This window comes from Garra rufa, chromosome 22, assembly GCF_049309525.1.
Source record: "Garra rufa chromosome 22, GarRuf1.0, whole genome shotgun sequence".
Classification (NCBI taxonomy): domain Eukaryota; kingdom Metazoa; phylum Chordata; class Actinopteri; order Cypriniformes; family Cyprinidae; genus Garra; species Garra rufa.
Genome location: NC_133382.1, coordinates 15898385 through 15911742, shown reverse-complemented (window position 1 = coordinate 15911742; position 13358 = coordinate 15898385). Strand labels below are relative to the sequence as shown.

The following is a 13358-nucleotide window of genomic DNA, read 5'->3' as shown; positions in this document are numbered from 1 at the left end:
GTAAATGTACTTTGCATGTTGTTAGTATACGCTACAGTTTAGTTTGCGAACCGCCGTTAAAAGAAGACAATGGAACGTAAATAGGGTGTGAACATTGTTTTTCAGAGGCGTGCTCTGCCCTAAATTTGACACGCCCCAAAGCAGTGGCGTTGTAGCGTTGCCAGCGGCACTGAGCGCATATTTAACGCTGTAGTGTGAACGCACCGTAACATAGTGATTCAGGATAAGCCAAAAACACGGTTTGGATAATGGATTCATGATGTACACGCAAACTATAAATTTGGTCCTAAATTTGGTGAGTGAACTCTAAAAGAGTGTGATATAGTTATTAAATATCTCTGTTGTTTATTAATTGTATTCATTTTAAAGTGTGAGAGATGGCAGATAACAGTAGATGTTTGGTCTGAGTTCATGACAGGAAGTTATGGGGCCATAACAGGTTCAGAAGTGAAAGAAATTACTTTTCCAGGAGCCTCAAGAGTGGCCATGTCAGTCAAAGTCAATGTACAGCAATATAAAACTCTACAAGACAACAGTGCAAAATAATTTTAAATAAACATTTATTATATATTTTCTTATACATTTTATTTATTGTTTTTGACAATGTCTTACAAATTCTCATTTTTTTTTTAACATTTTCTTATACATTTCTTATACATTGTTTTCCTATACAGTTTTCTTACATTTGTTTTTACAAAATACTTTTTAGTAAATAAATATAATAATCATATACAAATAACTATTAATTGCAGATTGCTGCTTTAAGTCAAAGACTTGGAGGGATGGAAAGGCCACTCATGTCAGTCCAGCAGACTGGGAACAGAAATCAAGGGTGCTCATGACAGAAGTCATTTTCTGATGTTCTCTTCATGTCTTGATCCATGACCTGAAGCAAAAACACATTACATGCATTGTCTAAATACATTACATTTACAGCACAGGTTTATGATGATTATTTGACTGATCATAAAACCAACCACAAACGACAAAATGAAACAACATTTAGCTAACCTCTAAGCTCTCGAGTCTGTACGTTAAACCAGGCATGGAGATGGATCTTCTCCAGAGCGAGTCTGTTCTTTGGCTTTGGCTGCAGACAGTCACAAATCAACTCGCAGCATTCTGTGCAAAAAGATGAGAGAGACATCTGATTATTAGCTTATACTTCACTTTTAGTATTTAAATGGTCCTTCTTTGTTCTGTGATGAAGATCTCACTTTGTGACAGGCCTGGACTGGTCCAGATGTTGGCAGCGGTCATGAACAGGTCCTCCGCTGAGGGCAAATCCCAGCACACCATTTCAAACAGGAGGATCCCGAGTGACCACACTGTCGTCGGCTTTGCATAGTACTTGCCGGTGAACTGGAACTCTGGAGGAAAGTACTCTCTCGTGCCTGGAAGAAAGAGATGTTGTCTGATGTTTGATACTTTTCCACAGCATGCTGACTTCATGTAGGATGTGTTTTGTTAGCTAATGAACATACCACAGAAGACTTTGTAGGGCAATTTTTTCATGAGAGCACCGCAACCAAAGTCAATCAGTTTCACCTCCATGGTGTCCGGATTCACCAGGAGGTTCTCCAGTTTGATGTCCCGATGGAAGACACCTTTCTCACAGCAAGCGTTAGCAGCACGAACCACCTGACTAGAATGAGAATTCGAAAAATGCAAAAATGGAAAGAAAACAAAAAAGAGAAAACGATGTCGTCTGGTCATTTTGAATGATAGAATTAATATCGAATGCTTGTTATTAATTATATTATTGGCTGTGTTGTATATAGCTTAATACACAATTATAAATAATAATTATATAAATAAATAATTCACACTTGTGTCAATGCCATGCATTAGGTTTTAAAATGACAGCTGCCTAAAGTATCTGCTGCTGTCTCTGTCCATTCATGTTAATCAAACTAAATGTTAATATGCATACGTATTAAAGTACATTATTGTTTTAAAACCTGACCAGAGATCAGTTAAACTTAGACGCTTGTTCATTCACCAGATCAACGCATTTACAAGAGTAAGAGACAATAAACAAAAAATATTGGATTTTTATATGTTTTGGCGAGTTTTATTCAAGCTCCGATCCACTGATTCAAAACAGAGAGATGGGCAAACGTTTCAAAGCTTCATTAAAGCTTCAGAAGCCCCCTTGACTAGATTTAGGCAGCATCGCCCCACAGCAGCAGGGGGCGCTGTGAACTCTCAAACTCACAGTTTCCACTGCAGCTGTAGTAACTCACAAACAACACAGACAGACATAAGCGACGGGACTTGAACAAGCTAAAGACATTTCTTCTGTGATACTGCCACACAAAACAGGTACATATAAACCCATAGCAGTACGTGTAAAAAGTGGGCGGATATGTCCAGATTTCAGATGTTAGTAGTGCTTTTATCCACGCTGAGAAACATGCAGTGATTAGAGTATTATACAGCTGTTTACAGTTTACAGTTATGACATGTTTACAAACGTTATATCACTGGAGTTGTTTTTTTTTAGCAGCTGGTTCGTCTCTGATGTGAATTTAGAGGAACAAATATCACAGCTGTGATTGTTATTTGTCGTGGATGGGTGATTTCACATTAGTCAGCATCATCTAGCGGTGTGCTGGCTAATGCAGAGTCCTCCTCCTTTTCCAGCACTGCAGCTCATGATCAGGTGAAGGATGCAGGTGCTTTGATAAATAGTGTTTTAGTTGTTCAAAAGGCTCTGTGTTGCATGATTGCAGTCGAATACAATTCATTAAAACTTAATATGGTGTGACCAGCTGGTCTTAGTAACGTTACCGTCGTTTTCCTCCTCATGCAGGACTAGATCATATTTTACCTCATAATCAACAAGATATAGAAGTAATACATTATAGTTTGCGTTAAGAACAGTAAGGATACAGTATATTGAAGACCATTGTTCATTTGTTATATGTCAGATTTTTTAATTTGAGATTCAATAAGGCCACTTTTCTGTTATTTACAAACCCAGATATTTTAAAATGTGGTACTAATGGCTGTCTTATTCAGTTTTGTATTATAAAGTTTTGATCCCAGTTTTCGAAAACTAGTCTATAGATACATTGTTTTAGTGTAGGTTGTGTCTGAGTGAGAAAAGAATTCATATAATTTGACAGAAGTAGACACTAATGCATTTTTTTGTCAAAGTAATGATAAGTGATCCACAGTCTAGCTGACATAAGACTCATACCCCCGGTTTCACAAACAAGGCTTAAGCCTAGTCCTAGACTAAAATGTAAGTCTGAGCTATTTCAACTGAAAGAACTTTTTATCTCATGATGCACACCAGTAAGGTTTATAAAAAAAAAAAAATACTTAAATGTCCTAATTGAACTATGGTCTAAGCCCTGTCTGTGAAACCAGGCCATAGACTGCTGTTGTGAACGGTGTGTGGACAGTTTTGTAAATGTGAAGTACAGTGGTGGCCAAAATTCTTAGAACACTAGTGTTTTCACCAGCTAAAAATGGTTTAAAATCAGTTATTTCTATTTTTTGAAGTAGTGTGTCAGTAGTTTAATATCAGTGTTGTCAAACTCCTTGTGCAAACAAATATCTCATTGGATTGTTAAAATTAATGGCAAAATGTGCAAACAAATATCTCATTGGATTGTTAAAATTAATGGCAAAATGAATGCCATTTTGCCATTAATTTTAACAATCCAATGAGATTTTTGTTTGCACAAGGAGTTTGACAACAGCCAGTGTCCACATAGAGATCTGATCTCATCATCAATCAGTCTGGAAGGACATGAAGAAACAGAACAAACTAAGACAGACTAAATCCAGAAGAACTGTGGCAACGTCTCCAAGGTGCTTCAAGAAACCTATCTGCAAAACTACAGTACTGTTAAAAGTTTTAAAGTGTAAAAGTGTTGTAAAATGCAAATGCTGTCAAAAATAATATCATAAATAGATTTTCTTTATCAGTTAACTTTTAACTAAATTAAATTAACTTTCGGTGTGACCATCTTTTGCATTGCCCTAGGTGCACTTGCGCATAGTTTTTCAGGTAGCTTTGCAGGTAGGTTTCTTGAAGCATCTTGGAGATGTTGCCACAGTTCTTCTGGATTTAGTCTGTCTCAGTTTGTTCTGTTTCTTCATGTCATGTCATGATTGGATGATGCTGAGATCAGATCTCTGTGTGGAGCACTGGCTGTTGTCAGACTCCTTGTGCAAACAAAAATCTCACTGTGTTATAAAATTAGTGGCAAAATTAATGTTTGGGAATGTAAACTGATATTTCCTACTGACACTACAGCAAAAGATAGAAATACCTGACTTAAAACCATTTTTACCTGGTGAAAATACTAGTGTTCTAGTGTTGCCCACCACTGTAAGTTTTGAGAATCAAATAAAAAATTGAAATGTCACAACAAATATGAAATATGACCCAGCCAGGCTTCATGAGATTCATCCCATCACTGTATTTTTCAGTTACGCTGGAATTTTCGGAGACCGACTCAGACATGTCATATGTCTTCATCAATGACTCGTCGCAGACCAGTGTGCCGTTACTGCAGGCTTGTATTGATGGGGACTTGAGTTTCGCTAGACGTCTGCTGGAGGCTGGGTGTGACCCCAACATACGTGACCACAGGGGGCGCACGGGTCTGCATCTGGCAGCGGCAAGAGGTAATGTGGACATCTGCCGCTTCCTGCACAAGTTTGGTGCAGATCTGCTGGCCACCGACTATCAGGGCAACACTGCACTGCACCTGTGTGGACATGTGGACACGATTCAGTTCCTGGTGTCCAATGGTCTCAAAATTGATATTTGGTGAGATATGCCAGTATATTTATTTGGACAATAGACTACTGTTTTTTTCCTTAATTTTTTAAAATGGAGTTTACAGTGTGACTAATACTGTAGCACACCTGCGCTTTTTACTAATCCCTTTGTGTGATTGCAGAAAAAATATCTTTTTATTGAACGTTGACAAAGCAATACATTTTAGGGAAGGAAAATAAAAAAAAGTATTGATACAAATATTTTAGCTGTAGTAGGTAGGTATAGAAGTTATGTATAGTAAGTTTTGCATAAAATAATTGCTCAAATTCACTTTTGCTTTAGTAATCAATATAGTTTGTGCCATATTCTGTTTATTTTTATAAAATAATTTAATAACTATTTTAATTGAATTATTTTATTTATTCCAAATTACAGCAAAAACAGTAAACTTTTAAACATTTTGACCCTTTAAAATAACTGTTTTCTATATGAGTATATTTTAAATTGTAATTTAAATCTATTCCTGTGATTTCAAAGCTGAATTTTTAGCCTCATTACTCCAGATACTTGAGCCTTCAGAAATCATTCTTATATTCTGATTTACTGCTCAAAAAACATTATTATGCTGAAAACAGCTGATTAGAAAACTTTGATGAATAAAACGTCCAGAAGAAAAGCATTTATCTGAAATAGAAATCTTTTGTAACATTATGAATGTCTTTATAAGCACTTTTGATCGATTTAAAGCAGGGGCGCTCAACCCTGTTCCTGGAGATCTACCTACCTGCAGACTTTTGTTCCAGCCCTGCTCCAACACAGCTGTCTGTAATTATCAAGTGCTACCAAAGAGATTAATTAGCTGGTTCCGGTGTGTTTGATTAGGGTTGGAGCTAAACTTTGTAGGATAGTAGATCTCCAGGAACAGGGTTGGGCACCCCTGATTTAAAGCATCCTTGCTAAATAAAAGTAATTTCTATAATTTCTTTGCCAAAAAAACTATATTGACTCCAAGCAATGGTATAGTGTATAATGTTACAAAAGCTTTTTATTTCAGGTAAATGCTGATCTTTGAATCTTTCTATTCATCAAAGAATCCTGAAAAATGTACTGTAAATACTGATAATAATAATAAAAATGTTTCTTGAACAGCAAATCAGCATATTATAATGTTATCATGTGAGACTGTCACTGAAGACTGGGGTAATGATGCTGAAAATTTAGCTTTGATCAAAGGAATAAATTACATTTTAAAATACATGCAAATAGAAAACAGTTATTTTAAATAGTGAATATATGTTACAATTTTACTGTTATTACTGTACTTTGGTTCAAATAAATGCAGGCATGGTGAGCAGAAGAGATTTCTTTACAAACAAATTAAAGATTGTACTGTTCAAAAACTTTTGACTGGCAGTGTACATTAACATTTTAATATAACTTTACAGTAACAATATATTTTAAATATTTAAGATTTTATATTTTTAATGTAATAGTATCATTATAAATTTGATTAATATCTTTAATTTGGTCACTCAGCATAATAAATGATATTGATCAGGTGAATTTGGCCATTTCATGTCAACAAACAAAAAAGTTAAACAAAAGAGACACTTTTTACACCAAATGCTGAACTTTGAAATATTACTCATAATTTATTAAGAAGCCTTGATTTTAATTACCTTGGACAAAACTGAAAATCAGGAACAAGACCTTTATCTCAAAATATATTTGATAAATTTAACAATTCACATTAGCTATATAAAGCTGTAGCATATTTTTATAATAAAATAACTAAAAATAAAATAAAATGCATATTTTAGCTCGGTGTACATTTAGTTCCATTTTACCCTCTATTATGTTTCTTTCTTTCTTTCTTTCTTTCATAAATTTTTTGCCATTTATTATAATATATTTAGATATTATTGATATCATATTAATTTATATTATTTTACTGCAGCAGTGCAGGTTATAGTAATGCAGTTATTATAATTATCTGACTGATCTGTGTAAGGGTTCTCAGTTGTTCTTTGACATTTGAACAGTAACCACAATGGATCAACACCACTGGTGCTGGCTAAGAGGAGAGGAGTAAATAAAGATGCCATTCGGTTGCTGGAAGGGCTGGAAGAGCAAGAGGTCAAGGGCTTCAATAGAGGAGCCCACTCCAAACTTGAAGCCATGCAGATGGCTGAGAGTGAGAGGTTAGATTTGAGCATTTACATATTTCCAATACTTGACGTGTCAGTACCTTTTTTTCCTAACAGAATACCGTTGTTTCTAGTGCGATGGAGAGCCATTCGCTGCTGAATCCAAACCTCCAGAACAGTGAGGGTGTGCTGTCCAGCTTTCGCTCCACCTGGCAGGAGTTTGTGGAGGACTTGGGCTTCTGGAGGGTCCTGCTGCTGCTGGTGGTCATCGCCCTTCTTTCTTTGGGCATCGCTTACTATGTTAGCGGCGTACTGCCCTTTTCTGCAAGTCAGCTGGAGTTGGTGCACTGAGGGCCAGATTGTGTTACGTTTCGGGACCAGACGAGTCAAACTTTAAACTAAAGAGAGGTTTGAGTGGACTCTGAAGGTACACTGAAGGCTCCTCATAGTACAAGATTAGGTCTAATGTGAAGTTTAGAAACAATCTTGTTATTCTCACAGGTGAGGTCGAGTGACGGCGTTCACATGATGATGGCTGCACTATGAGGGAAGACTGAAAAGTAAAGGTCAAGGTATTTATGGGAGAAAATGTTAGAAGTTTCTCAAATACACCCAAAGTGATGTAAACCAATTTCTCACATATCTTTCCATGATCACTAAACCCGGGCAACTGGTTGAATAGTACACATATACACTTGTAATAATTTCAGTGTTGATGTAAACGACATTAGATTACTAGAAGACTGTTGTAGGTTAGATCAGGCATGATGTTTTCATCCTAGTATTTTCATATTTTCCTTTTCTGTCATCTTTACTTTTGTCTGCATATGAAGTCTTTGTTGTGGAAGTATGACACAAGGACCAGTCACTACATACATGCTTATTCACATATCTATGATTCAACAGTTTATATTGTTACATTGAATATTAGTATGTAAAATGTTACATATATCAATAAATGGCCATCAGGAATTTCCTGTTTGTGCAGGACAGTTAACATTCTATATTTAACATTCTTTATTTTTGTTTGTTTGTACAAATAATCCTAAATGCTAAAAAAGTCTGTTTATTGAAATAAACAGAAAAGTCTTTTTTCCTTATCATAAAATGCTTTTGCACCATGATTGTGTTCTGAACAACATTCTCCACAAGAATAAATGTCAATGTTAAGCTAATATGACGCTAAATGTGGCCTAAAATGATTGAGCATTGTCTAATAAAGCAGTAAGATGTAAAATGCAGCGCTTTCCAGTGATATAGGAACAGCTAATGGGAGTTTTTAGGCCCCTAACTCTTCTAAAATTACTGTAAACCACACAAAACAGTGGTATAATGAGGCCACAGTTGTGTCATAATCATAATCAATGACTGTAGTTTTTGGAATTAATCAACATTCTCCAAACCACCTGTTAATATTTGTGGTATAATGTAAATAAATATGTACAACATGAACATTTCTTATGTTTTTAATATAAATTATATTGAGACATGAGGAAATTTTGATTTAATTGTAGCATGAATGTCTTAATGATAGAAGTACTTCACTTAATGTTTTGCGTCCTTTGATTGAGCTTTCCAAATTTTCATATAATTTTACGTTAAATACTTAAAACATTTATTTTAATCACAATTTACTTTTAGAGTGAGCACAGCCATTTGTAAATTGTATGGGTCTTGCTTCTGATCTTATAATGTCCAGCTATTTTTAGCTGTACAAACAGCTTGTTTTGCTGCTTGATATTGCAAATTTGTGTGTCTTACCATATTATTGTAATGTATTATCTTAATTAACAATTATTTAACATAGTGCAAACAGTTTTACCGTTTACTGCACTTATTATTATCATCACTTATGTTATTTTTCTCGTTATTTCCCTATAGCGTTAATGAACCGGAAGTATCGTTCATAGTATCAGGTATAGTATAAGTATAAGGTATTCTGAATTATTTGGTAGAACACAAATGGGAAAGCCATCTCAAGCAATAGTACACATACTGTAGAACTTGTTGTACTACTAAATCGAAGCAAGTATTCTAAAAACCCATTAGAAAACCTTGAGAGAAAAACATAACTCAAACGCTAAAGGCGTTAGAACGGCAAACTGTAATTGCCCCACACCGCCCCCTGGTGCCCACAGCAGACATGAGCAGGTACAAATACAGTATAGATTTTTACATTCTACTAGTAGCATTCTGTTGTATCCGTATTTTTAGTTTTTTACATTTACATCATTATTTGCTAACATCCATGAAATCTCATTGCGGCTGGTTGAAGTCTGATAATCAGTTGTCATATTCAGACACACTTATTGATTTTCTTATTATGATGGAAAGAGTGTCTTGATGCTGAATGACTCATCCGGATGTTTCTTTGGGTTTTGATATAGATTGGTCTCAGCAGGGGGAAATGGTGGAGGTTGTAACTACTCAAAAGCATGCTGAGATTTCTGCAATGGTGGTACCACTCAGAGAGAGAAACCACAACATATTTAGCATCCACTCAACACAGAAAAACCAGGGGAAAAGATGGCAAGACTCTGAAAGAGCTTAAATAACTGCATAAGCCAAAACAACAGGCCTGTGTCAGAGGCAGAATCCCAAACATTAAACATTTTCTTTGAGTTAGTTTACAGTTAACTGTAAGGCTTAGGTCAAAAGTTTACTTGCACCTTGCAGAATCTGCAAAATGTTAATTATTTTACCAAAATAAGAGGGATCATACAAAATGCATGTAATTTTTTTATTTAGTACTGACCTGCATAAGATATTTCACATAAAATAAGTTTTCATATAGTCCACAAGAGAAAATAATAGTTAAATTAAATGGTTCAGATCAAAAGTTTACATACACTTTGTAGCGGTGGACAAAATAATAAAAAATAAGATTCTTAATACTGTGTTGTTACCTGAATTATCCACAGCTGTTTTTTTTTTTTTTTTTTGGATGTTCATTAGTCCCTTGTGTGTCCTGAACTGAGGGACTCATATGCAACTATTACAGAAGGTTTAAATGCTCACTGATGTTTCAGAACGAAATAAGCATTAAGAGCCATTTTGTCTTTTCTGGGAAACATGTCTTCTGTAGCTTCTAAAGGGGGCAGTACTAAACGAAAAAAAAAAAAAAAAACTATGATATTAAGGCAAAATAAGAAAAATGTACACATCTTCTTTCTGTTCAAAAGTTTACACCCCCGGCTCTTAATTCATTGTTTTTACTTCTGGAGCCTCAAGTGAGCATTTGAATCTTCTGTAATAGTTGCATATGAGTCTCTTAGATATCCTCAGTGAGAAAATATGAATCTAAAAATCATACAGTCATTGTTGGAAAGGGTTCAAATATAGAATTTGTGGGACCTGAAGGATTCTTCTGAAGAACAGCGAGCAGTTTAACTGTTTAGGACAAATAAGGGACTCATGAAAAACTATCAATAAAAAAACACAGCTGTGGATCATTCAGGTAACAACACAGTATTGAGAATCTAGTGTATGTAAACTTTTGAACAGGGTAATTTTTAGAAATTCAACTATTTTCTCTTGTGGACTATATGTAAACTTCTTTTATGTGAAATATCTTATTCAGGTCAGTACAAAATAAAAAATAACATGCATTTTGTATGATCCCTCTTATTTTTGTAAAATAATTAACATTTTGCAGATTCTGCAAGGTGTATGTAAACTTTTGACCTCAACTGTATATAGTGCACATGACACTCATGCATAATGCAAAAGTCACAAAGCATGGCTATTCCAGGTGTTCGTGATTTAATAGGTTAAGACAAGGATTTACTTACAATTTCTATCCAACAAAATATTTTGGATCTTAACATGGTTTCAAAAATGTATATTTAAAAAAGAATGGAAATTGTGTTTTAATACTTTTAAAATTAGTCTCCCTTTATATATCCTGCTCCAAGACTATGAGAACCCTGGTTGTTCAAAAACAGTTTAATGCTTGTTTTGTTATATTTTAAATGCTCTCAAGTGAATTTGTTTGTGGAGGGCCACTGATATAAAGTATACACATAAATTCTGCATTATATACATTGACATGATATTTTTAGCTGAATCTTTTTAGTTTTACTGTCACAACCTTCTCAGCTTCATTTCTCCTCAGGCTATTAAATGTAAGACTCAACTAAATATGACACTAGTGTAACCTTTAACAAGTGTAGCAACCACCAACTGTACTACAGCATAACATGTACAGTAATGCTTTCCATTATATTTAAAAGCCCATAATGGTTTGTGAATTATTAAACATGAGATGTAATGAGCTATATGTCATGTTCTGTTTTGAAGACTCTCTAAGACTAGCAACAGCCTGAAAACATTAAATTATCTCCTCATGAAAATATAAAAATTAAATAAAATAAATTGTGATGGTTAGGTTTACATGATAGAAAATATCATTAGCTTTGTATAAAAATCAATAGTAGTCAATGGATTGTCCTGTGAGAGAAATAAAAAACAAATGTGTGTGTTGAAGAAACGTGGTGGATGGCTTCAGTAAATGCATCTGTATGTTCTGTCTGATGGATGATGGCCATCAGGGAGCAGTAAAGTGCTTTAATGTGTGAATAGATCTCATTTGCACTCTGCTCTGTAAAAGCTGAGTGCTTTATCATGATTCTTCTGTAAATTGCTTGTTGATAGTGGTGTAAAAGGCTTTGTCATGTACCATTGGAGAATCGCAAAAGTCATAGTTAATAGTTTGTTAAAGGTGTCATAGAATGGAAAACTGTGTTTACCTTGGCATAGTTAAATAATAACAGTTCAGTACATGGACATGACATACCATGAGTCTTAACAAAGTCCCTTTAGGGCAAGTCATGTCACTCGGCGGCCATCTTTGAAACGCCTCTCGGGCATCCAAGTGCAGCTCCTATCTATTTGAATGGGGAAACATCAAATTCTCCAAAACTGTTTGCCAAACTTAGGATTAAATTTCATATTTGGAATCACCAATGAATTCTAACAAGAACTGCCTCATAAATATGGTTCCTTGTGCTCCAATAGCGTTAAAAAAACGCTTATTTTTCCAGCTAAATGAGCCAGTGCGCATGCGCAGTACTGAGCGCACGTCTCAGAGCGCCTATTGTTTCTATAGCAACCGGGACTTCTAACCGCAGCTGCAGTGGCGTACTGACTTTACTAATCAACGATTGGCTCTTTCACTAAGAAGGCGGGGCTTCGCGGCCATAATGAACGTTGCATTTTTCCCCATTCAAAACTACACATGTCTTGGGTATTCTATAGTCTTTGGTCTTAGGCCGCGATCACACCGAACGCGTTTTTGCAGTGAGAGGCGCCTTTTTTGAATGGTTTTCTGTTGGCAGTGAGCGTTCTGCGCGCTGCTTGTGCGCCCCGGGCGCCTCGCGTTTTCGCTGCCTGCTGTGCCTCGCGTTTTTGCAGAAGCGCTCTGAGCGCCTGAAGTTGAAAAAAAAAAGCAACTCTGAGCGGAAAAACGCCTGACGTCATTCGCGTTTTTTCCATTGTCCAATCGAATGAATGGAGAGGCGGGCCTTCTGTTGTGATGACGAAAGTTTACCGTTGCTTAAAAAGTCCGGAGACTGAAAGAAGTGGAGGAGAAACTTTTGGTGTCTGTCGTGGGTAAACCGGAGCTGTATTTTTTGGGGGGTTTCTGCTAATATGACAGTTTAATTAACAGCAAAAACCAAAGATTTTAGAGCGCTCGCGCTATAATCCTTTGATTTGACTGACAGGACAGCTGTTTTGGTCGTTGCCTAGCAACATAAAAAAACGCAGCACACTGCTCTTTTTTTAAAAGTCACCAAAAAAAGGCAGTGCTGTGCGCCTCGCGTTTTTAGAACTAAAGACACGTTTGGTGTGATCGCGGCCTTAAACACCAACATTTCCTCCTTCTTATATAAATCTAGTGTTTGCAAAAGACCACCGAAAAATAGGTCAATTCCAACATAACACCGGCTGTTACGAAACTTTCCCGAGATCGTTAATAGTTACGCCCCCAACACTTGCATCGCCCAATCATCGGTAACGTCAGTACATCAGTAAAATAAGGCAATCCACTGAAGGGACACGGTTAGTTTAATGCTAGCGCTAGCCTGTTACATTGCAATACATAGGATTTCACTTACCACGTAAACAGAGAAATAACTGCCCGATGATGGAGAATGATGGAGAAATAACTGCCTGATGATGGCGAATGATTTCCAGATCTGGAGAATCACTGACGAGCAGCTCAACTTGTGTGGTAAGAAGCACTCCCTCTGCATTATAACGTTACACAGAGCACATGGATCACTGTAATGAGACTAAAATGTCGGCGATTCAAAACGGCAGATTCAACAAACCGCATATTAAAAGCGGCTAGAGCTCCTAATTAAATATATATTTTTATCCATGTGCCAGCTATAGAGTTGAGCCGGTCTGTGAAACATCCAATCAGAGCAGAGCTCATTAATATTCATGAAGCTTCCAAATAAGGC

General features: G+C 36.0%; 1 protein-coding gene across 1 annotated transcript; it reads left to right on the top strand.

Moving 5' to 3' along the window:
* Window positions 1-2230: 2230 nt before the first annotated feature.
* On the top strand, window positions 2231-8343 carry ankrd46b (ankyrin repeat domain 46b). The gene is made up of 4 exons (XM_073828601.1): window positions 2231-2325; window positions 4450-4792; window positions 6787-6945; window positions 7026-8343. The coding sequence occupies exons 2-4, from the start codon at window positions 4482-4484 to the stop codon at window positions 7240-7242; spliced, it is 687 nt and encodes a 228-aa protein (XP_073684702.1). The 5' UTR covers window positions 2231-2325; window positions 4450-4481; the 3' UTR covers window positions 7243-8343.
* The last annotated feature ends 5015 nt before the right edge of the window (window positions 8344-13358 follow it).

Coding starts and splice junctions, on each gene's coding strand:
- ankrd46b (XM_073828601.1), top strand. CDS start 4,482: ATGTCATATGTCTTCATCAATGACTCGTCGCAGACCAGTGTGCCGTTA. Junction 4,793..6,786: donor GGTCTCAAAATTGATATTTG/GTGAGATATGCC, acceptor ACATTTGAACAG/TAACCACAATGGATCAACAC. Junction 6,946..7,025: donor CAGATGGCTGAGAGTGAGAG/GTTAGATTTGAG, acceptor CGTTGTTTCTAG/TGCGATGGAGAGCCATTCGC.